The 25155-nt window shown below is 42.9% G+C and overlaps 1 protein-coding gene across 4 annotated transcripts in view; it reads left to right on the forward strand.

Annotated features, from left to right (window-relative positions):
- Positions 1–4925: 4925 nt before the first annotated feature.
- Positions 4926–25155, forward strand: part of auts2a (activator of transcription and developmental regulator AUTS2 a) — a 285759-nt gene continuing 265529 nt past the window's right edge. For 3 of the 4 annotated variants that reach the window (XM_068600362.1, XM_068600364.1, XM_068600365.1), the window contains exons 1-2: positions 4926–5082; positions 7249–8001. In XM_068600362.1, the coding sequence (XP_068456463.1) occupies positions 7723–8001 (279 nt within the window). In that variant the 5' untranslated portion in view covers positions 4926–5082; positions 7249–7722. Of the gene's footprint in view, positions 5083–7177; positions 8002–25155 lie in introns of those variants that run through there. The other variant, XM_068600363.1, reaches the window with a different exon arrangement.

Consider the following 25155-nt stretch of genomic DNA (forward strand, 5'->3'; position numbering starts at 1 on the left):
GAGATGTCGATGTGCCGCACAAATGATGACTGCGTTGCGTTCGCGGCGCGTACACATCTGACACCATTGTTAGATTACCATATGTTTTTGTTTTAGTAGGTCAGCTGTCATTTTCAATATTCCCTCGTGTCGTTCAAGGAACTTATCCGCAGCGTTATATTTTGCTTCCACGTCGCTGTAGGTAAACACAGCGGCATGTTGGCTTTGTGCTATTTTCTGTTCCCGAAGCCTTTATATATCTTGTCCGCGAGTGTATATTTGGAAGCAATTTTGGTTTATTTGCACAGATGACAGATATGGAAAATTGCAGTACTTCTCTGAGCCTGGAGGAGGGGGGAGGGGGGAGAGGGGTGGAGGGAAGAATAATAGCTTAAGTGCATCAATTCATCCAGTGAAATAAAGAATACAGGAGTAAATGATCTCCTCTTGGAGCTGAAACACGCAGTGAAAGGTCATCCTTGGCATTTCCAATGAGGGGGAGTTCATAAAGACACCATCAGAGCAACTGACATCAAACCCTGGCCCGTATTTAAGACTAAAACCATTCAGCTCTTGAACGGAAAACACTGAATGCTCCACTTCTACGACTGAAGAGACCTTGTGAGCGCCAACTCATAGATATTTGTTTGTTCACTCGTTCAATAGGCCTTTTTTTCCGCAGCAGATGTTCTGACTAGAGATATTTATGATGACTTTGTTCTATTCAAGTGCTTAAAAAAATACTCCATGTCCCACTGAAATGTGGTGGAGCAGCAGAAGAACATCGCGGAGACGGGAAATACTCAAGTAAAGTATAAGTACTTCATTCTTGTGCTTCAGTACATTGTGTAAGTCGTACTCTCCACCAATGGCTTTTCCTCCTGTGTCTTCTTTGCAAAGAAGTTCAGAATTAAAAGATTTAGTAGTCGTCTATGTACAAAATTTGACTATCCAACATTCTCATTTTTGGCATCCACATAGCAACCTGGATTTAATCTGTCTTTTTTTTATGTTTTAAGTGGCTTCTCATTTTTCCGATGGAAAATGTGGGTCTTGTCCAATAGTCAAGTAGTCCACAGTGATTGATGGCGCGAGCCAGAAAAAGAAGCTTGAGCTAAGAGGATTTTGACAGGCAGTCATATATTAAGACCAGTGAGGTTTTTTTAGTCCAAGCTGTCATGATTACAGGTGCGAGCCTCAGTCTGTTGATCTCGTATGAGATCCATCACTCTAAATCTGCTCACGAGGGCAGTTTCATTTCTCCATACATGACATGTATTCTCACATAATTCTGTTGTGCTGTATGCGTCTTTTTTTAATCTGACAGTGGGGACACGGTGACACTATTCAGAATTTAGGTCAGCTCTCGAACAGGGGACCGCGCGCCACAATTTAGCAGGGAATGTGCCGCGTGCTTGGCATGTATTAAGATGCACTTTTAGGGAATTAACCGCATGTTGATGAATATTAAACCTCCGAAACATGCGTGAGCCACCGAAGTCCCCCGCTAGACCTTTGATTTATGTCGTCGACAAATCATATTTGCCAAGAGGATATAATAGGATAGAACAAAGTGACTGTATCTGTAAGCTACAGAGGGAAATATCTAAGTAAGGGCTATTGTTCTGCACTCGCAGCGCGAGTAATAAGGGCTATTACAGCTGGTAGGCAGATCTGTAGGGGGAGGGAAATGAGCTCATTCTTGTATTGAGCATCTCAGGGGCTATAAGTACCCAGCAATTCAACTTGCATTACGCCCATCGTGTCATTACATCCCACTTGAGTCCTCTGCCTGACAAGCACAGATAATAATGATGAAGATGAACACAAATAAGATAAAGGCAAAAGATGGTAACAGGCAGGTGGGGGATAATACGAGGATGTGTATGTTTCTATTTTGTGGATCTGATTCTCTAATTACCACCATCTGCTGCCAGACTTAAACGCTGAAAAGGAAGAGAGGGAGTGAAGTGCTCTGACTTGGCGAATAAAGGTAAAATAAATACTTTAACAGGAGGCATACCTTTTGTTTCTTTCCAAGGCAACACCAGTCGCAGAATGGTTGGCCTGTGATTGACTTCTCTCGAGGGCTTCATCCTATTATCCTATTGCAGGCTCGCATGGAATTTGGAAAATACCTGCACCATAAAACACAAATCTGTTTATCTTCATAAAAACCTGATTGGACTTGTCGGCTTCTCTGCACATTTTATTCAGCAAATAAGTTCACCTGTTTATCAAGTCCTTTTTCTCTAGTATTTCCTCAGCTTTAGTTTTTTTGTTATTGTTGAACGCTGAGTGATTAACCTTTTCCCCCCCGAGTCACAGATGGGGGTCAAGGGACCGCTCATTTATTTGATTCAAACCTTTATTTAACCAGTAGACCTGGCCAAGACAGGCAGCAGCATAAAACACACATAGTTACAGACAGAAAACACAGAACAAGACAAGTTAAAACAAACTAAAAGCTACGAGACAGAGTCAATTTAAGAAACGTTCACATTTTTGGGAACCTGTCTCTATTTCTTTCATTCTAGATTTAAAAGCGGCCAGTGGTATCACTTCCAACCAGCTATTATAGCCCAAAAAAACAGGCCTTATTTTTCAGTCCATCAAGTCCAAAGTGTTGTGTGACAGTGAAGGAAGCTGTGGAGGCAGAGAAAGTTGGGGCGAAGGTGTAATTAAGGCAGATTATGGCGAGGCAGAGGGGAGGGCGAGGCCGGGTATTCGTCTTCCACCATCTAATGAGCGGTGTCGGGGAGAGCTGAATTAGCTGCCTTGCTGTCAACTCTCCGCTGCCATGCCACTTTGTCACAAGGACACTCCTTCTGGAAGATGAGACAGGGTCAAGTGTGTATGTGTGTGTGTGTGTCTCCCACCCTGGCATTATTCTTACAGGCCTGTGGGGTCCCTGTTCCACCGGGTGCTGCGGATTGAGGCACTTTAGCGAGCTCTGAGCCACACCACTCAGCCCCTGCATCATTAAACCAAGCTAAAAATACACAGCCCACCCATGGTCCGCCGTTCACAGAGGACCGGTTCATTGGCACACGGAAACAACCGCTGCCTCCTGCACATGAGAGACGTGCCGCCATCATTTTTCACCCCCTCTTTAAATTTGATCTGTGTCATGAGGCTATGGCGGTACAGTGACACTGTGCTCAACAAGCTATTATTAAGTGGCCCTGTCTTTCACCCAATAATTCATATGATCAGTATTGATACCGGTAATGCCTTACAAATGCACCCTTGTGTTCACATTGTTGTTAATGCTCATCCCATGAGTATTGATGGACATAAAAATCAATATGTGTTGGTGTGAAGCTGGTGTGACATCTGCTACAAGCCAGAACCGATGACAAAGCCTACACTGTGTACTGTGAAACTATTTGTGGCTGAAACTGATGACATGTCAGGAAATAGTGAAAAATGACATCTTCAAATAGCCTTTTTTTTGTGCGTGACTAATCGAGTATCAAAACTGTTATCAACCTGCTTTGTATCGACTCATCGGGACATCTAATAACAGTTATTTGCAAGTGTGCTACTCAAGCAAATTGCCTGTATGTATTTGCATCAAAATAGACAGCTGACTGACACCCAAGTACTTGTGGTTTTTGTGAATCTAATGGTGGACTTTGCATGCGTTTTTTTTTTTTTTTTTAAAGGATAACACTACACAACTGCATAAAGTGAAGTCCCTAACGTGAGCTGAACAGCTCCGCGGCACAGGGTGTGGATGCATTTAGTCCTGGCAAATGATTCTATGGGTTTTTAATAACTGCCCTCTTACATAATAATGGTTTGCTCTCAAGGGCAACATCATATCAATACAATAAATCATGCAGCAGTCAGGAGTCCGCTACGAAACCCTTCACTTTACACGTATTTGTCGGCTCAAATGCGAAGCATTTTCTAAATCAATCACTGTAAATACGTGGTATAATAGCACTTGGGCTCTTTCTTGGACAAACCCGATGGACGTCACGCATTGGACGCTGCAGACACGTGACACGCGAAACCCCACAGGTGCAAGTAATTGCCTGATTGCCGGGGTCCGAGGGAATAAGAGCTCAGCACTGAGAAACGTCACTCCGAGGTAACGCCATTACGATGCTCTTGTAGTTGTTTATTTGATTTTTTACGTACACTTAAAATGTGCCGTGCTTATTTGGGGGCTGTTTCAGAAGTTTTTTTTTTTTTTTTTGGCACCTTAGGGTCAGAATACGTTGTTCTTGTTGAGATGTGGTAGTTTGGCCGCGGGTGTCCCCCGAAGGGAAACGCTTTGATGAGGCAGATGCTCGTCAGACATCGGCGCATACAGCCGACAGACGCGTATTAGTGAGTGACATGGTGACACCAGGCTGAGTGCATGCAAATGAAAGGCGTGGGGTTGGTTTGCCTCACTTGTTGCCCTCTTCAATGAAAAATAAATATATACGCCATATCCAATATTCACATCGGCGCAGCTTTGCTCGTTCCGACAGCTTTGTGGGCGCTATTAGCATACTTTTCAATTGTGCTAATAAATGCGCTTTTGTCTCGGCAGCTGTTCTGATATTCATCAAGCAGTGAGCTGCTGCTATTAAGTGTTTTAATTGTATCCTCCGCTGTCGTCATAATCACACAAACTTATCACTTCATACTTGTACGCGTACTTGTATTCACAATTATTTGTTTTTGGTCATATCATGTGCAGCACAATTGCGTTTGAAATGCATTACGAGGTTCAAAAAAAAAAAAAAGAAGAAAAAAGAGGTGCGTAAACTGGCTTTGTCTGGCTCGAGTTGCACCGTGTCCCCGGTTATTCCGTCTCTTTATTGTAACTCGAAGCTGACCGAAATGTCCAGACACAGCACTACTTGCGCCGAGGAGGAAGCGTGCAGCCTGTAAAGCGGCACTGCGGCATCGCCGTATCACTGCGCCCCGGTCCCCCTTCTCCGGGATCCTGAAGCTCGGATCTGGGGAGAGAGGAGGAGGAGATACCCTTTGGTTTTCCTTTGCGGGATTTATTTTGCCAGCTCCAAACCTTCTTGTGCGTTATCGTTGAATAGTGACCGAAGGCCTGCAACTTGTCCGGACGGTCCCTCCCCACTCGCAAGGGTTTGCATTTCTTCGTTTTGCATGACGTGTCTTGGAGCAAAAAAAAAAAAAAAGAGAGAGAGAGGCTTGCTTTTGTTGTGTGTGTGTGTGTGCGTGTGTGTGTGTGTGTTACAGTGGAAAATGAAGCTTGGAGAGCCGGAGCAGGAGGCAGTGCCAGTCCGCCGCTGCTGTTGTGGGCTGGACTGGATTACAGAGCCTGAGATCTCTACTGACAGCACAGGCAGACAAAAAGGGACTGTGCGCGAAAGACATGGAAAAGAGTCTTTTACTGAGCTAGAAAAGCCAGGGCGAGTGCTAGAATACAGTGTTTCCCCCCCAAATAAGCGATATTTTGGGAACAATTTGTGCAGTGTGTGTGTGTGTGTTTCATTTGAGTGCTGGCATGGGGCATCAGGTTAAAGGCATAGGTACTGGAAGAAAAGGTTTTAGAGGACCGTTATTATAGTAAAGGTGGATTTACCCTTTTTTTTGGATTGTTTGAAGGTGGAACATCTGGATGCAAGGAATATTTTGATCCATAGTTAAATGTTTGCATGCTGGCTTGTTGGATTTGTCTTTGTTATGTACCCATCTAATTGCAACCTATTTTTTTTTAGTAAATGGTTGTAAATGGACATGCTGTTTTTACATGTAAAACATCTTCGACTTTGCAAGATGTAGCAGTGGCATTTAGGGACTACATGCATGCTGCAGAATCCAGACGCGCTCCATTGCATGACAACCTGTGTCCAAGGAGACAATGTAAAGTTGAAGATGGTAGTTCACTGTGGCAGATTTGCTTTTTAGTTTGTGTGATGCAGAAAAGGTGCGATTCCTCTGTGTTTTTGAAATGTCCACCCGCGTTTGGAGGCATGCTTTGTAAAAGCCTGCAGTTTGTAGATTCAGTTCTCTTCCACATGGAATACCATTTCTATGATGTAATGGATGAGAATTGATATTCCGGACACATAGAGAAGCCATATGTGTTTTTAGACTACAATGCCAGAGTGTCTCTCAGTGGCTTCAGGCCTAGACTGTAGGCTATGCCTAGAGAACGATCCAGAACGAGACTGCAAGCTGTTGAATGTTGCATGGATATCATTAAGCAGCCAAATGCCTTCAGTGTCAGGCGGTGAAGGTATGCCACGCAAAGATCTACTGTGAATTTCTGGATGACATTATAAAATGTTCTTGATTTCTCTTTTTTGTGTGCGTAAAAGCTCAAGGACACCTTTCTGTTAAATAATACCTGCGTTCATTCATGAAATGTATATTAGCTGCTTTTGTTTTGTGGAATGTGTGAGTGAGATGTTGAGACCAGGACCGTATTTTAGAGGATTTGAGATGGTTGTCGCAATGAATTTGATCATTTAGGCAGATATTTGGGATGAACGTCAACAATTGAGGATTGTGTTATTCAATAACTTTCAAATCACTTCTTTTCTAGTGGATAGATGATGTAGTTTTATGTGTGGGCAGCTTGAGTCTTAAACTTTGGAAGGGCTTAACTTTGACAAATAAAGATGTTACACCGCGCATGAAAATTAATATGTGTATTAGGCCACTGAAATGTTCTAATTAATAATTCAAGTTTGTTAGAAATAATTGTATTTAACAAACAAATGAGAGCAGCAAAGGTGGAAGGATAAACTGTACTGAGTTGTTAATTTAACAATTTGATTTAATGAAGACTTTTTAATCGCAGTAGGACGCGTGTACTTTATGCTACTGAGACGTTTGTGACCCTGAATATTTGTACATATTCATACACATAGGCTCTGTATGTTACTAAAGAATTGGCCGCGACGGTGCCAAAAACAACTTGTTCAGGCTCAAGTCACCGAGAAAAAAAGTACAAAAATCTGTCACATAATTAATCAAAGTAAATTACTCATAAAAAAAAAAATACAGTTTGGGCCAGAAGCTTGGCAAAAGCATCCGCACTTAGAAAACATAATCATCTCATCTCAGCTTAATGACCTGGCAGCGTAAGAAAACACAGTAACCTTAGCAGACGAGACTGGAGCCACCCTAATAAAACGTTCACCTTGCATTATTATGTAGAACAACAGCAGCCTTCTGGAGAGTATACTGCACCTTTTTTGGAGAACGGCTCATTGAGCAAAAGCACAGTTGAACTTGCAGAATGAACATGTGGCAAATATGCGCTCTCTCTTTATCTTGCAGGAGGAGTTTGCTGACCTTGGAAGAGACAAGTAGGTTCCTGGAGAAGAAAGATGTGGCGTCACCTGCTCGACTCACCATGGCGGGACATGTTCACTGAGCAGATATTTGCCTTAACTTGAAAAGCTCTTCCTCTGGCGGAATTGACAGCTTGGCGATAACGTGTTTAATAGTTCATTTTACACCCATGTCGTAGGATTTGATGGACTGCCTTTGGAGATCTTTGCTTGGAAACCTAGCTTGCTTCAGTGACTCAATGCTGTTGGGCGTTTCCTGTAAAAGGTGTCATCTGTTGGATATTTCATGGTTACCTTGGATCTAGCGCATTAATAACGTTAGCTCGGATATTGCGGAGATTCTTCTCGGAGGTTTTCACACGAGTGGAGGTCAAGCGCTGCCAGTGAGTGAGTGAGTGTGTGTGTGTGTGGCCGTTGAAGGTTTTGATTCTCTTTAAGAGGTGGGTTTATCTGGATTCCCATGAAGAGCATGGACGGCCCCCGATCTAGTGTCCTCCGCAAGAAGAGGAAGTCAAGGTCGGTGAGGGATCGGGACAGGAGATCAAACGGGATAAGGAACAACCACGTCAAGGGCTCCGTCTTTCGCTTCTCCTCCGACTCGGAGCGAGAGGGCGACAAGGAGCCCCCCTCGTCCCGCCATCGACCCCCGCGAAGAAAGCGAAAGGAGTCTACCTCTGCTGAAGAGGACATCATCGACGGCTTCTCCATCACAGGGTTTGTGACCCTGGAGGCTCTGGAGGTGAGTAAGCCAGGGAAAAAAGCCCCTTCAACTCTCTCCAACCTTTCGTGTGTGTGTTGAGCCTTTGCATGACAATGCAGTTGAAACTCTCTCAATGTTGTGTGAAGATGTTTATTATTGTGTGCCTCTCTGACCGGGCCTGCCCAGCGTTTGGGCTCCTGCCTGCATATTTGGCTGTTGTGTGAGCTGGAGTTGAACAGATGTAGCTTTAAATGTAGCGCTGCAGCCAGAGATTACTATCTGTGTCACTGAGAGGCGGCTGCTGTTATGTGTGTGTGTGTGTGTGCACTGCTCCGGATTTGTTTTCAACAAGAGTTTTCCAGCAAAGCCCTACACCCGATGAGGGATGTTCGGCTGTGGTTGTAGTGCCCGTTGTGCCTTTGTACGCTTCAGAGTAAAGAAGCAATTTGATCTGTGTTACAACAGTTTATTCAGAGTGGGAGTAATTTATTGTGCACTGGCTGGCCATTTCCCTGGAACTGCAAACTGGGCAGAGGCTTTCTTCCAACGATACAGCTCTGAATTATGACTTAAACAAGCAATGATTTTTATATGGTACAACTGCTGTATTTTTCTATAATGGCCACTATCAGACGAGTGACAAACTAAAGGAACAGTGTCTCCCGCCGCATTTCCACTGCATTATACGGCTGATAAACAAGGGTTGGTGATAGTACCCAGTACATATTTTGCTCCCACGTCAACCCATCAACCAATGTTCCTCGTGAGCTGAGCTGGTACTAGAAGGTCAAGTTAAATCTCTAACAAGCCCTGGCATGGGACATGCTGCAAAAAATGCTTTTTAATAGCCAAGCTGCCGGCAGTAGCACTGTTTTCATTCACTCGACCCAGATTTCAAAGAGTGGCGGCTCGCAAAACTACGCCGTACTCAACGCACACCAGCCACGCCGTTCAATTGATGAAGTACAGACGTTCCTCTGTGGTTTGCTGATGAAGGGAGAGGATGACGGCGTCGTGTTGAACATTGTGTGACGGCAGTTTTAGTCGGCGATGGCGATCAGCTGAGAATCCGGCCTAAACTATCCACAGCGGGAAAAAGTACTCTTAAGTACATTCTAGTTTTTAGAAACATTAATTTCTTTGGTGTTTCCGTTAAGGTTGTGGAGAACAGAGTCCAGCACATCGGTTCAAACTCTCCTGCAGGTGCCGAAGTGTTTGATTCACATCATTTTCCTGCTCTTTGTGTACTACTTCCCTCTCCTCTCACCAATTAGAGATCTGCGTCAGTGTGTTCTCCACTCCCTTATGTCAAGCGCTTCTTTTAAATTGTGTCTTTGTTCATTTCACAAGAAATATTACCAATCCACAAATGTTAATTTTTGCATTAAATATTGCAACAAACACGCTTTAGCTTAGTCTTTCCCCTGATCCTGTTTCAGCAGGATGTGAAAACAGTTTGTATCCTCACAAGGTCAGACTCAGCTGTCCTGGGATAACTCAGCCTGGCTTGCATTTTCTAATATATGCAGTGTGATACCAATCTCGTGTTCGCTGGCGTGACCCATCTCAAGGATAAGTACAGTAGCACTTGTCCTCACTGCGTCCCTTTTGTGAGTCCGATCAACACTTTCCACGGCTTAAGAGTGTTGTGTTATTCAGATTTACTCTATCCGACAGTCTTGTGCCTGCACGTCCTTTTTCTTCTTCCTGTTTTTTTACCTTCTAGTTGTTCTTTCTTTAAAGTTTTCAGTCTGCTAAAAGAACTGAGTGAGTGTAAAGCATGCTGGGAAAGTTACAAACAAGCTTGTTGTAAGATGAAGATGCATTTTAATCACATGTATTTTCTTGCAAACAACTCTCTTTTGTCTTTTCATTGACTTTTTCCTTTTCTTAATCATAATCTTTAAATCAAACCTCAAGCAGTGAAGTGTCATCTGCACTTGTGTGAATCTGATATTACAAACTATAAAAGCAAACAGTCAGTTTGACTCAAATATTCAGTATTTCAGGGCTTTCCATTTAAACATTACATAATGTTCTATCAATGTAAGCATATTTAATTAATTTAAATGAAAGGGGAAAAAGAATGATTGTAACAGATTTACAGTTTGATGTACACCGTAGAAAATATTTTGTCATTTTATTACCCGACACAACATTGTTTCAGCCTTTTTACTGTAGTCAACCGAATGAAACGCAGACTAATAAATCACAATATATTGCAGTATCAAATTACATTAATATCAAATCAAAGTGATTTAGAAGGCACTTCTTACAAAACAATCTTGTCGCAGAGTGGTTCAGCGAGTAATAAAAATGCAGAGTTTAAGCGAGAGCATAAGAAAAATAAATCATACTTGTGCTGGTGTGGGAGTGCAAGCGTGCACACACGGGATGTTTTTTCTGAGGTTGTGACTGAATTTATTATTACAGTGTCATTTCACAGGGAAGTGAAGGGGGACTGCAGGATTCCATCACTTCTTACAGTTGTTGGACGGCTTTAAATATCGCAGCCTGTTGCCCTCTGTCCCAAATGCAATGCCTGGCATTAATAACAGAAGCTGATGATTCATCCTTCTGTTCACACAATCTCTGCAAGGAGGATCTGGACTATGACCATGTCCACAAAGCTTCCTACCACCATGTTGATAAGCCGTTGTTGCTCAGAGCCCCTGCTGCCTGCGTCACAATTTTTTGTCCAGTTTCATGTGGTTCCAAGCACCAGACTGGGCTCTCTGTCTGCTTCATTAGGGGGGCGATAAGATCCCCGGTTAACTGATTGTTTGGTCTATAAAATGTCAGAAAATTATCCGAGTTTCCAAAGTGCAGATCGACATCTCCAGCTGGAGCCCAAACCTGAAATATACCTACTTTACAATTACGTCAAACAAAGAAAAGCAGCAAATCCTCACTTTAGAAAAGCTGGAGCCGGACAATTTGAGAAATTACAGATCGATCTTTTGCTGTAAATAGTTCCAAAGACGATTGACTCGTTTAATGGCTAATAGTTTCAACTGAAAAGAAGAGCCGCATAGATCCATTGTTTATGAAAAACTGTCTTCTCTTCTGGTTAGAGAGAAAGATACGATGGTAGGGAAACGATAGCCTGGAATAAGAATGAGCGCCCGGCCCTGTAACTGCCTCTGAAGTGCTGCTGAGCGAGCCACTTGACCCCCCCACTTACTTCCATTCATTATAGCTGTTCACAGACCAATGATACGAGCCATATTTTACTTGGCAGCTCTCTCCTGTGAGTGACTGTGTTGAAATCAGGACGTAGGGAAGTTGCTGATACAGCCACAAATAAATAACACTCGCCAGGTTTAAAACCGGTCCGTGCTCCCAGAAGAAGTCTCTCAAAAAGCTGTTTTGTTGTGTGTCGCCCTGTGATGACTGACATGAGCATTTAATGAGGTTTTTTAAACGGATTGTTTAAGATAGACTCCCCCTGTGATATTTTTCAGGATTGTTGGAATAATATTTTCATTCTCCTGAATCTTCAATTATGGATCAATCTTCTCTGAGCTTTGCTTGCATTTCACCGCCTCCATAGCTTAAATAAGTGGATTTCTGTTCATCCAATATTTACATTTTTTTCATGACAATTATACTTCAGTTTTGTGTCATATGTAATATGTGACTGTTGCTCCTTCAACTCTTCCTTTCCTCACCGTGAGCTGTGTTTACTTCTGTGTTTTCACCACACACTGGTAAAAGACTCTACATAGTGTGTGTGTGTGTGTGTGTGTGTGTATATATAGAACGATGCACAAGCATATCACAGCACCAATGGCTCTTTTTCTGTCTGGGTAAAGTTAAATTCTGATGAGGTCAGACCCCTGGAGGTATATGCTAGTGCTCTCCATCTGTCACCACAGTGCTGGAGCAACGCTGCTCCCAGGCCTGCTTTTCATGTGCATGCTGATATCTTAGCTCTGCATTTCTCTTTGGCAGTCTCAGGGCGGCAGCGTCCATGATAAGGCTCTTTTAGATATTTGCTCTTGGTAGTGTTCTCCAACATCTTGTTGTCTTGATTAATGGGCTGTTTGTTGGTGTTGCAGTTAAGATTTAATTCACTCAAAACAAACAAAGACAAAAGAACAGCTGAATAGAAAGTTGCTATTGGAATATAACTTGAACAAGACGAAGCTTATTACTGCGCTGTGTTTCTTGTTTGCTCTCTGTTTCTGATCAGCATCATATACAGTTTTCACATACATATAAAGCTTTAATATAACAGTGGACCTCATGCAATACACACTCTTCTTCAGTGACTTGTATGAATAATTTAAGAGAACTTATTTGTTCTTCGGTACAATTACAATACCCGAGTGGTCCAGACCCGTCAGAGGAATCATGTGTAGTTAGTCTCCTGTTTAAGTTTTTCACTGATGGATTGTTTATTTCATTACCCGGAAGCAATTTTCAGTTTGAAAAAACGAATATAAATTACACGTCATAATTATGTTAACATCTTTCCGTTTCCTCCGCAGTGCAAATTATCGGCTAATTTAATTGTAAATGTATTCATGCAGCCTTTACAATACCATCATTAATTTAAACCGGCTCTTGATGCTATTGTGTAACACTATAATATCAATATGAACATCTCAAATTGTTTAACAAGCTAAATTATTGGACTCCTTCCTGTTGCAAGACTTTTCCATTTCATCTTCAATCCATTAACAGCGCTCACTGTTTCCTTGACTTAGATAGACTTCCCTGGATGGCTCTTCGATATAGGACAGGAAGTTTAGCTGATATTGAATTATTTGGATGTTAATTATGCTAATTTACAATTGGCTTATTGTTATTTTAACGTATTAAAGTACAGGTGACATTTTCCACGCTGCTCATCTGCACAGTTATCTGAAGTTAGGAGCGTTTGCTGAATCCACTCGTGGTGTATTAACATAAGAATACCAACATGTTTTTGTATGAGGACCATTGATTTGTGTCCACTTACACAGGATGTACTTCTAAATTACGCAGCGTACAAGCTAATGATCGTATGGTTTGATAAATCCACCATCTTGGCTGTAATTGATAGTAACTAAAGCGTCACGCCTGTGTGTCCCTTGAACTCCAGAAGGCTCGTATGACTTATATGACATTGAATCAAAAGAGCACAGAGCAATGCTACAAAACTGTTTAGCAGTGACTAAATCGACTACTTTATGATCATAATGCTGTTTTTGTCTTGTAAGAGTGCACGAGGTGGAAGTACTGTATAAATCTGAGGCATTTGAATCTTTCATTGAGAGGTAACTACACCATCCTACAACTGACCATTTGTTGTTTCCTGTGTCTTAGAGTTCGAGATCTTATTTTCTCAAACCTAAACTTCAAATTGAGCAAGATATTACAAAGATGTATTGCGTGTTTATTCATTGCAGTCATTGAGATCAAAGTACGGGGCAGCAGCTGTGCTTTTGGGGGAGTCGCTTTGGAGCAGCAACCAATTATAGCACATGTAGAAATTACTAAATAATTTAGTGCCTTCTCCTCTAAAACCCATTTTACTTGGCAGGTGTTCCTGACCTCAGCATGTCCCCACTGATCAGAATTCATTTACAACATTACCTTAGTTAACCCTGATGCTATTATTGTACCAATAAACCCTCCTTAACCTGCATTTCTGCATGTTGTGCCTCAACCAGGCTTAATCGGGCTCCTGTGCAATGACACCCTTTTTCTTTTCCAACCTTCACTGCTGTTCAACATTGTGCCGAAAGGCTCGACTGAATAACAACACCTCATCTTCTCGCTCAGCGGGTTAACAGCAGTCTATTACATGATTGACTGCCTGTGATAATACCATGAACGGCACAAAAGCTGCACTGTGTAAATTAGTACAATTGCAGTGTTTGTTCTACACTGATTTTTGCATTTAAAGGTTTGGACAGAAGTCTCAATTCACTATGCCCCACAGATCTCCTGCAGGTTTTGTTGTTCCTCTCAACACTTTCCCCCTCTAACTTAATCTGTTACACGCCATAAAAAACAGACAAGTGATTCACCTCATGCACAAACAGCGCATGATATGGCACTGGGCACATAACTGCCTGACATCACATATGGGGGAGATGTGTAAAGCTGACACAAGCAGTTTGGGGCCTGCAGTGTAGCCTGGGTGTTTTTATTACTGAGAATAATAAACAAAATCAATACATAAAGAGTGTATTTCTCACTTGATTAAACATTACGATTTATTAGTCAGTTTTGAATTGTGCAAAACAAAAAATTTTGCCCGACGAGGCTGAAATTTGTGATGGAGTTCAAGTGTTTGTGGAGTTGTGCGTTTGCTGGATTTTCACTTGTGTAATGTCATTCTGTGATTGTTAACTTAAGGAGGGTCATTGAGTAGTTAGCTGAGTTATTACGCTGGTTGATTTGTTCGTCTCTTCGTACGTCCAACACTTTGGTCCAGCTCAAGATTTTCATCAAGATTTCTCACATTTATATTAGTTCTTTCTTCACAAAGGATACTTCCTGGGGTTGTTGGTTTCTGTTCAGCCAAAATACAGCTGAAGTCATGACTTCATGGGAATGTTTGAACCATCATCAGAAATGTGTTCAGCCATATTCTGACCCAGTCGCTCAGAGTTATTGTTCTATTGTCGTTCATGACTTTATTGAAGAGAGACACACAATTACTAAAACAAGTGTCAGTTTCCTCTGCAAAAGCACAGCCAACAATGAATCCCTCCTTTTGCATCCTAGCTGGAGATAAAAGGTGAAAAAGACTCATTTCTTCACAGGTGTGGGCTCTTGTAAAACCATATTGTTGCATGTGAGCGCTGGATTTGACATGTCATGCCTAACTGCACCGAGCAGCAGACTACGAGCTGCTGACCACCAGAGAGCGAGGAGACGGTCAATCGATCACAAAGAGCCTTTCACCGCAGGCTTTACATCACTGGCAAAACGTCCATAACGGGGCTATGTATAAACCATGCGTCTGCTGGAGGAGAAATGTTTTCTTAAGAGCTGAGGAAATGCTCAGCCGGCTCTTTTTCCTGCCGCTTACATTTAATTTCGGCACCCCGGATGCACCACCGGGACCTCGCCGCTTCCAATTAAGTGCCAATTTCTATTTATGATTTCTGCTGCGTCCACTGGTTATTTAATTTTAGGCACCAGCTTCACACCCATCTGTCACACCCACACCGGCCACGGAGATGTGATGCATTCAAGCCGGAGGCACTGCGGAGCATCGGAGGTCATGGATTAAGTTGAGTCATCGGTGCGTGTGTGGAAGGGTGGAGGTGGTTCGGAGGGAGGATAAAAGGTTCATTGATGAGGCGTCAGACCGTCAAATAACAGCCGGCTAATTAATGGCTATTGACATTTAAAGCAAGTGCAGCAGGAGTTAAAGGACAGGTTTTCCTATCCGAGAGGATCAACTGCAGAAGACGTGTCAACAAAGGATATCCCGCTCTCATACGGCCACATGAAGATGATGAATTGCAGTTTAACAGTCTGGCATTTTTTCTCCTCTTGTATGCTGTTTGTGGGATGATGCTGTCGGCTTGCCAGCGTTTCAAAAACAATTGATTTTCTTTGGCACAGTCCTCAGAAGTCTGCCTGGAGGAGGACTTGTAAGGGCAGGCAGAGAAGAACACATTGATTGGTACTTCATTGTAAGGAGGAGGCTAATGTGAAATCAAATGTATTGACAGCTTGTTTCTAAAAGACGAGGAAAAAAGTGACATTTCAAACAATTAAGACGCATAAGTATCAAGCCAGGTTTTTCTTACAGCTTTGTTCCTGAGAGAATGTCGCTGGATGAACATGGACACCTTTGGGGAAAGCATTTTTTTCCATTCTTTGTCACGACGGCTCTCTGTGTGCCACGCTTGCTTGACAGATAGTGAATAATACCACTGTTGCAGCCTTTTAATTAATGTTCCACCTTCCACACATGTATTTATTCCAGCCTCTTGGCAGCAACAGCAGATATTCATGTGGCTGCATCTTGGAGGTGTCAGAGTGATGAATAGTAAGCAATAATGTGCTCTGACAGCCAGTGATTGACACGCTAATGAAATGAAATGTCCTTTCTGGATGTTAAAAAAAACGCATCCAGATTAGATGATATCTCCGTTGTTTGGGATTTCTGCACATTGTACACTAACAATGAAATACTCCTCAAACTCATTGCTCTGTATGTGTTCGTCCATTTTAGAAAACTGAGTCTGTCATTGGGATACAAACCGAGCCAGGGCCCTTTTTTTTATTTTTTAAAAGCCTCATTGATCTCCTCCCGGTGTGCATTCAGTCTCTTGGCTGTGTAATCGACCACGCGAGCAGCGTGTCCGTCGAGGTGCTCCTTCGCTGTAGCGGCTTGTGGACATTTTTTTGCCACAGATGCAGATTCATTTGTAAAATGTACTTGGTGTGCATTGCGGGGCGACGCTACATGCATTGCAACACAGACCTTATCTTTCCCAGCAGATTCGTCGTTTCCCTGCCTCAGTTGGTTCTGTGACAGCCTTTCCATCTGTTACCAATATGTGTCCAGGGCGATTGGACTGGAACCGCATAGAGCGACCGGCCATGAAATCCAGGTGTAAATCCACCCAATGACGCCTCTGAGATCTGCGTCACCCACAGCAGGAGGCGTTTACCAGAACATTTAGGCACGTATAGCAGGAAAATAAACATTTTCATTAAACTTCGGATCCGATGACGCACAAGTGAGGAAAGAAAAACAGCCGTCATTGAATATCTATGAGCGCTGTCCTCTAATTCTCCCTGTTTAAATGTCACGCGGCCACATCACGTCTTGGCACAACTCGCACATGAAATGCAAAGTGCCCAGGCTTTGATTGATGTCGGCTCGCGGGCCCTCGAGTCCGGCGCCCAACGCATACGCCCTCAAGTCACTCGTTAACGGGGGAAACGGACAGCGGGATGTTGGGATGAAACAAAAAGCTTGTTCACATCCTGTTTGGAGTTGACGGACAGTCAAAAAGAACGAGACTGTGGGATGCTGGAGGGATGATCAGTCTCTCCTGCAAACTGTGCAAACACATTTTCCGATGATATTCGTGGTTATTTTAGCGGTTGTAGCCACAGAGAGCTGTGTTGACTTTGTGGTTGTGGGATGTGCTCCGAATCTGGAACGTGTGTTTTTGTAACGCTGAATACAAGTCGAATTGTTTCAGAACCAATCCATGTCAGAGATGGATGTTTTAAATTATTAAAATGTCACTTTAAAATGTGTTGTTCCATCCCCAAGCACCGTTTCTGTTCATTTTGTGTGTTTGCCAAAAGGTTTTTGTTGATGATTTAACGGCTGGGGAAAAAAAAATGTGTGTTTAGTCTGCGGTCAGAAAGCGGCAATATATTTGTTTACTGACAGTGTTTGCGAAGACTGAGTGCTTTTTTGCCGAGATTTATGACAATACCAATGAACACACAAGTCTTCCATCAGCTTATGTCTACATTAACGGCTAATCTTTGGCTAATGGCACAGCCGGAGTGGATGAAGAACATTGGATTAATGGTTCCACCTCTTTAAGACCCAAGTCTCCCTGACACTTGTTAATGTAGCACACAGCTGTGAAACAACATCATTTTGTATCCTTATCCAAGTATTAGCACAGAGGCAAATCACATCCTCATCCTCGTATAATTAACTTGCCTCAGTTAAGAAAAATGCATTTTCCCGGTCTGCTTGCCACCAGCTCGCAGCGCCCGGGCCATTTTCCTTTGTTTTCCTACTGGCAGGTCCCAAAGACAGATGTGAGTGGGGGGAAAAAGATAAATGTTTGCGGATGCCGATTGTAAAATGCCATCTCTGAAGTAGAGCCTTGGCCGGAGTCACACTCTCCCTTCTGTGTGTAATGGCCCCACGATGATGCATTTGGGCAGATTTTCCCATTTCAACGAGACAAGAGACCCTTTTCATGCTTAACTGAACAGTGCATACTAATAGTGGTGCAGTTAGGATAGTTTAGTGTGTGTGTGTGTGTGTCTTTGCACTACGCAGCTTGTGGACTTACGGACACAGCCCTGTTGAGATCTCTACCTGCAGCTTTGAACCTTTTGATCCTCGTCTCTTCTCTGATCCCGCTTTCAAACCGAGCCAACCTACCCCCGTTTCCATTTCCATCTGCTTCCATTCCTGCACTCGGATAAGCTTTGCTCCAAAAAAAAAACAAACTGCAAAGCCTCAGTTCTTTTTTTAAAAAGAATTGTTTACACAAGCCTGAATGCCAGACCTTAATCCACAACCGCATGCTTCTTGCAATATTTAGAAAAATTGGCATATATCACAACAGCCAATACCGAACGGTTTTCTTTGATCGCGGCACCGTGGGTATGTCGCGCAGGATGCGGCGCCATCTCTTCTAGGTCAAATGGTATTGAAACGCTCATTAAAGGCTCCACGGCTGTGTTTCAGTATGATGTCATCAACCTGATACTGCCTGTGGAACTAACGGCTCGAGGTGCTCAGGGGAAGCTTTTATGTGGACTGAAACTGCCTGGATGCAGCTTTTCAGTCGGCCATGTTATGTTCTCATATAGCATGAGCTGTGAAAATGGTTTCGGGCCATCCGCTTTATGTTTGATCACTTATGAAGCAGATGGGAACATTTGGCTTTTGCAAGTGGCAATGGGTGTTTTACCAAGTGGGAGTGGAGGCATACAGTTCAACTAGAACCTGTTAAATATACCCTTGTAGTTTTACCTTTTACATTGGCTCAACGTACCCAGAAACTCACCGCAGTGCTGCATCGTCCCATCCTATTAAAGAGAAGGCAGACGTCTACTTTAAACACTCACTTAAATGATTTGATTACTTTTACCCATTTTATTTAAACCATGTAATATAAATGTAGTAAGCGAGATACAAAAGATATTTAATGATTTAATACCAGGAGATGATTTAGGAGTGTGACTATTTGCACTTCTCCAGCACTGCTGTTTCCCCTCTCGGTTTCAACAAGTTATCCATCACTTCTGGTGAACTGGTTATAACCGACCTGCTCGCTCACTCGTGTTCACTCCCTCTCCATCGCAGCTCTTTGTGTTCAGGTGTAACAGCTGACTCAGTATGGAGGTCTTTTTCTTTCCTAATCCAAATGTAATTTCCCTCTTTTCAAATGAGCTGCTCTGCTCTATGGTACGAGCTTTCATCTGCAGAACGTCCCTGGGTTGGGAATCTGCTCAAGGCGACTTCAGAGCTTGCGGTACAATAATTCTATTTAAGCGAGTGAAAATGTTTTAAAAGTACGTTCTTGTTGAAAGATAAATGATGTCCACCACAGGTCTAAAGAGCCCCATAAGGATGTTACAGGGTTCAACTTGGAAACGGCTCTCAGTGTGTTGATGCAGTTGATTTGAGCAGTCATGCATGTAAAAGTCCTCCAACCGCTTCAGCTCGTGCCTGTAAAACGCATTTCCCATGATAGGGCATGAAGTTACAGGCTATTCCGACTTTTACCGTTTGCATGGCTGGAATATTAAGCATGAAAGCCTGGGCTTCGCACCACAAAGCCCAGACGACTGTAGTACTGTATTTGAAAAGTATGAATCCTGTGACAAATGCTCTTCCTGGGAATTCCTGACAAGCTTTGGAGTAGTGAAGGGAGAGCAGCGGTGCCTCGAGCGGCGTGCGGCGGAGTGTTGATGTTGGGTTTGTGTAAGTGTGAACATGCTCGTGGCTAATGGTTTGGTGCTTGTCATTCATCACCTTGATATTCTGTTTATGGGATGGTTGCTATTTATGTCATCACTAAGGACCAATCCATAAATGTATGAATGATGCCCGGCTCAATAATCCATTAACATTTTTGGGTTTCTGCCAAAGTGTGTTTATATATACACACATACATAAAATACAATTCCACCTCCGCCAACAAAAAAAGCAAAGCATTTGTTCCATTACCAAACATTTACACATTTTGATTGAAAGGCTGTTGTGCTTATAACAACACACACGTCTCAGTCTTATTAATATCAAGCTGTATGGACAGTATCATAACATCAAATTGCACATAATGTAAACGTCACATATGGCATACAGGATTAACAGATTAAGTGCAGACCTTTTCTCAAGATGTTTGATCCATATACCTGAAGAAATCAAATCCTCTGTGTCCCAAGCGTAGTATTTAACTAGTAGTTGATCACTTCAATAATATATTTGTGTCATATTTGCTCCATTCGTCACTATATCCTGTCACTAGTACATGAGACACATAATCTGTCTCCTATTAGTGCTCCTAATGGTCAATCACTGCTGCTGAAGTCCAATCATACTGTCAGCGCTCACCAAATATTAATTAAGATTCTGTTCTGCATTAACAATTCCTCGCCTCAATTGGTTTCACGATCATATTTACCCGACCAGAGCAAACTTCCTCATTTCACTGCGTGTGTGTCAGAGACGGCGATAATGTGTTGGAAAGATGAAACGCGTGCAGAACATCACGGTGAGAAAGAGAGGAGAAGAAGAAACCGTTTGTGTTTTGAGTGTAAGCGTGTGCAGCGGGGGATGGCTACTCTCCAGAAAGCCAAATAGATCTGGATCTCTCTACCCCAAATGAAAACAGGGCTATTGTTTTCACTAAGTGCTACACTGCTGATGTGCCTCCCGCTGAAGGGAAAGAGAAAGAGAACAACATCCCATCCGCTACACATCTTAAGAAAAAGGCCGCTGTGGATAAGTCTTTGCTGAAGGAGCACTTTACTTTTGATTTAATTACAACACGCGCAGACTTGTTTAATGTGTATCCCCCCCCCGCCCACACACACACACTCACACACAAAATAAATAAATAATAGATTTGCATTCTGTGTATTCGTGGCTTTTCAAGTCATCTGACAGATGTTTTGTTCACTTCTTAGATTCTCCCTCTTTGTGTTGTTTCTAGAAACGACACATAAATATGGGGCAAGCTTAATTTTCTCACTTTATCATATTTTTTTGACATTTTTTAGTTCTTTATCTTTCCAAGCCAATCCCATTTGCTTCAGCTGAGTGTGTAATATCTCCTGTTTCATAGTAATAGTTTACTCTGCATAGGCTGCAGCTTGAGTTACTGCTGTTGGTGATGGGACGACGTGAACAAACATGATTTTAGTTCTTAATCTCAAGATATTTACTTCGTAGGGTCCACATAGCGAGCATGTTCTGAGGACATCATAAATATAGTGTCATGATGAACTAATTATTCTATCATAAAGCAATTTCAGAATGTTTGCTCATTATCGGGGACGTGCGTCATATTGTGACCATTAAATATTGTTTATCATATAAGAATAAAAGCATGAGACTGATGGCTAAACATGAACACAATCTTTTCAGCTTTTTATGTGAGGATTGCAAATCAACCTTTTTTATTTATGTAAAAACATCACATTGTTTCTTAGGACTGAGACACACACATTGATGGACTTGAATGCTGTCAAAAAAGCAGAACGGCAGTGGAAACCAGGGATAAATTACATTTTGGCTCGGCCTGGAATCGGCATGAACGTCAACTGTGAGGGAATTGGATGAAAGCGTGATATTCATTTCAGGTGAACCTCGCTGTGTGCAGTTCCCCTGGTCTTCTGCTCCACTGCCTTGGACACGAGTCCGAGTCTCCTGACACCTCATTACAGCTGAGGCGGGCCGGGCTAACCGGGCAATTGATGGACCGTCTGTATGACCCTTCGGGGCTCCGGTGCATCGCTCACCTGAACCCGCGTGCACTTCCATCTCTACGGCCGCAGTCCCCCGGCGGCGTGTTTTCATTAAACGTGTGCTGGACTTTTGTAAATGGGAGCTTTACGCTGGGATAAAAGGTGCTCTCATGTAAATGCCAGCATGCTCTTTTGTTTATTTAGTGCACACACACGCATGCACACACACACACACGCGCTCTCGAGCAGGGCAGGGTTTTAGGATGGATTTAGTTTTGCCAGCTAATAGGGTATCAGCTGTACTGTACAAGCAGTGAGTGGAAGCGGCCTGTAGGCTATCCACACGGGCCTTATCGCTCAGCAAGCAGACCCCATGATAAGGTATTATGTTTTCCACAATAGTCTGCTGTGTTTTCTCCTATTTGTGCAGTTCCCCCCGTAGTGCACGCTGTAATAACCCAAGGCTGCCAATTACACAGACCGAGTGCTACGGGTGCTTAAGCCTCTTTCGTCATATCCATCGGGTTTGAAATGCCGGCGGTGATTCAGGCGCCGGGTTGGCCGGCGACTGATTTCCAGAAGCCCGAACGTGTAGGCCCACGCTGTTGCATTGAAAGAGTCCCACTTTCTGTGAAATTAGAGCGCAGTTATCCGGCTCCCTCTTCATTTTCCTGCTCTGCAGGATCTTTCCTGGTTAAACTCTCTGATCCTCTTTAGTATTTCAGAAATGGCTTGTTTTCTCCATCATGTCAACCTGTCACTCAGCCAGCCTCATTAGAAAAGTCTGATTGGGGAAAAAAAGTAGTTAACAAGTAGTTATTTGTATTTTCATAAGAAGACAGCTGGTGTAGGGCATGAAATGCAAGTTTTTCCCAGCTCTAGACCCAGAGAGTTAAGATCCCATTTTAAAGATCAGCGATTTACTTGATTTAATGCAAGCGCTTCTCTTTATTCCAAAGCGTTTCTTCTGGACAGACAGACGTTGATTTGATGTTCCTGCAGCACTAAATAACACACCCAGACACACTGGTGATTTGTTGGCTGCCGGTCTTTCCCACTTTCAACGCGGGACAAAGCATCAGTTAAACGGATCAATCCGCTGGGTCGTTCCAACTCCAGTGTTGTTTAAAGCTATTAATCTAGGCCTGTCTTGATGCTTCAGCCTCATTGGATTCATTAGACAGACACGCCTGCCTGCAGCTCCAAGTGCAACATCATTTGAGTTGTTGTGTACACAGCCTCACAATCTCTTGTCAAGTGGAAACTAGAGATGTCTGGTTTGCCGCTGTTTACTTTAACTCATGTTTCTACATAATTCACATCGGTATGTCAGAATTATTTATGGATATTTCCATCGCAGGCCGCCCCGCACACTTGATATTTATGGGAGAGTCTTGCTTTATGCTAAATATTTGACACCTTTTTTTAAAAAAAACATGTGCTTAATCTGCGTCCCTGTAACTTCATGTTCCCTGCCGACTGGAGAGTGTTTGGTTCCTTGCCCTCGAGGCACTTGACATTAGATAAGGCAGCTGGCACGGCGCCACGTGCAGTGAAAGTGATTTACTGCTGGCTCTGCAGCCTGTTAATAATGAAAGAAAAAAAAATCACAGTAGAGCACATATAGAGTACACTGTGGGCATAAATGCACTGCTGTTCGTCATGTCTCCCGTGGCCTGTACATTAGAATACAGTGTCACGGTGCAGCGCTCCTCTCTGTGATGGTTCCCCTTCTCGGTGCTTGTCAACAGCTCCTCGGTGTCTGCGGGGCCGTCGTCGTCGTCCCGACTCTCCCACTGGGCTCTTGCTTCAGCTCGGGCGCTGGAGACTCGTGCTGTCTATCTTTTTTCCGCTGTCTGTCTCGCTGCCACTCAGCCGTCTCGCTCTCTTTCTCCTCCTGAGCTGCCTCCGGTCCAGAGGGACTCCTGTGAAATGGAGCATTGATTGCCCCTGAGCAGACGGGGCATAATACATAATGATATCGCTCTGCACCCCCCAACCTCCACCCCTCTGACTCGTTCAAAGGTTAAACAAACCAATACAGAGTACTTGGACTGTGCTAGTCATTTCAGATCACTACTTGATGTATCACCTGTACAATCTTTGTGTTTCAAACTTTTTACCCAGCTGGCCACCAGACAAAACAATGGCTCTGTGTCAGGAATGCCTGCGATTGGCTGGCTGCAACTGCAGTGCACCCTTCCTGCCGGCCTCAGTAAACCGTAGCACGCTTAAGCTGCACACTTGTTTTCAGATTATATGCACTTGCACCGTGGCCTAACAGCAGGAGATAACCGTACTGAGTCTGACCTATGATATTATCAAAATACAATTTCCCAAAACTAAATAGAGAGGAACTGAAGGAAAGTGGGAAACAAAAGGCTCACACATCCAGCCCACGGTTGCTATCTCCATTTAGCTCGGCTCTGCTCTATCAGTTCTATTACTGATTAGAAAACTCTTGCCGCTGCAAATAAATTATTGAACATCTCTGTTTCTCGCTGTAGTTTTAACCTCAGGCAAGCATTGATACATACTCAACCTGATGGAGGTTTATGAAATAGAGTAACTGCAACTTATTAGCCATTATGAAAGGAAATCTGACTATTTTCTGATGCATTGCATAACTTTGATTGTTCTTTTGCTTCCATGACAAATGTAATAACCTGAAAAATCTACATTTCTTCAGAGTTGCCCAAGCGACCTGTGTCTTGCTTTCATTTTAGCCAATTAAAAATATCTTGGACTTGGTTTCTTCCACAAATTCGGATTAATCATTTCTAAACCTGATAAGAAGCATCACGAGGACAACATGATAAAAATGGATTGAAAAAAACATTGTCATTAACAGGATTAATTGGGTGTTAATATTGTCGAAAAATTGCTATTTCTGAGCACGTAATGAACTGTGAACAGTTGTGTTGTTGCCATAAGACTCGAGGATAATATCATCCAACAAGATAATGATCTTAATGATTATATTTGCATCCAATTGCGACTACAATTCCATTTGCTCTTCCGTTCATTAAAAGTGATGAACAGTTTGCTGGCAGTCTGCAGCCAACGGTTATGTGACGTTGCTTTGTCACAGTGGTCCAGAGAGGGAAGATGGCTCCCGAGACGCGTCTCCAAATGTGTTAATGCTGTGCAGTGTGAAAAGAAAAACACATACATATGGAAATCTGAACATGGCAGTACAAATGTGCTTTATATGAAACTTATTTGTATTCTCGCTAACCACTGCAGAGCGAGAGTTCTTCGACATAATCTCATGTCTTTTGTCATTTCATGCCAGCTCCATTCAACGGTCCTCGACCTGTTCTTTAGATATTTGATAAAACACAAGCTACTACTCGGTTGCATTTATGAAACTCCACAGAAGACTGTTTGAGTTGTTTTCTACAGCAGGTTTGAGTCTGTGAATGTTTTCATGTAGCGTTAAGGACTTTGAGTCGACAGGAGGCGAGCTATGCAATCTATCCACCATTTACTTACTTGCGGAGCGCAAATGAGGCAATTAGCTGGTATAAACTGAGGTAAAGTAATTTAATT

This window comes from Clinocottus analis, unplaced genomic scaffold, assembly GCF_023055335.1.
Source record: "Clinocottus analis isolate CAN_PGR_092001 unplaced genomic scaffold, fCliAna1.0.p SCAF_5, whole genome shotgun sequence".
NCBI lineage: Eukaryota > Metazoa > Chordata > Actinopteri > Perciformes > Cottidae > Clinocottus > Clinocottus analis.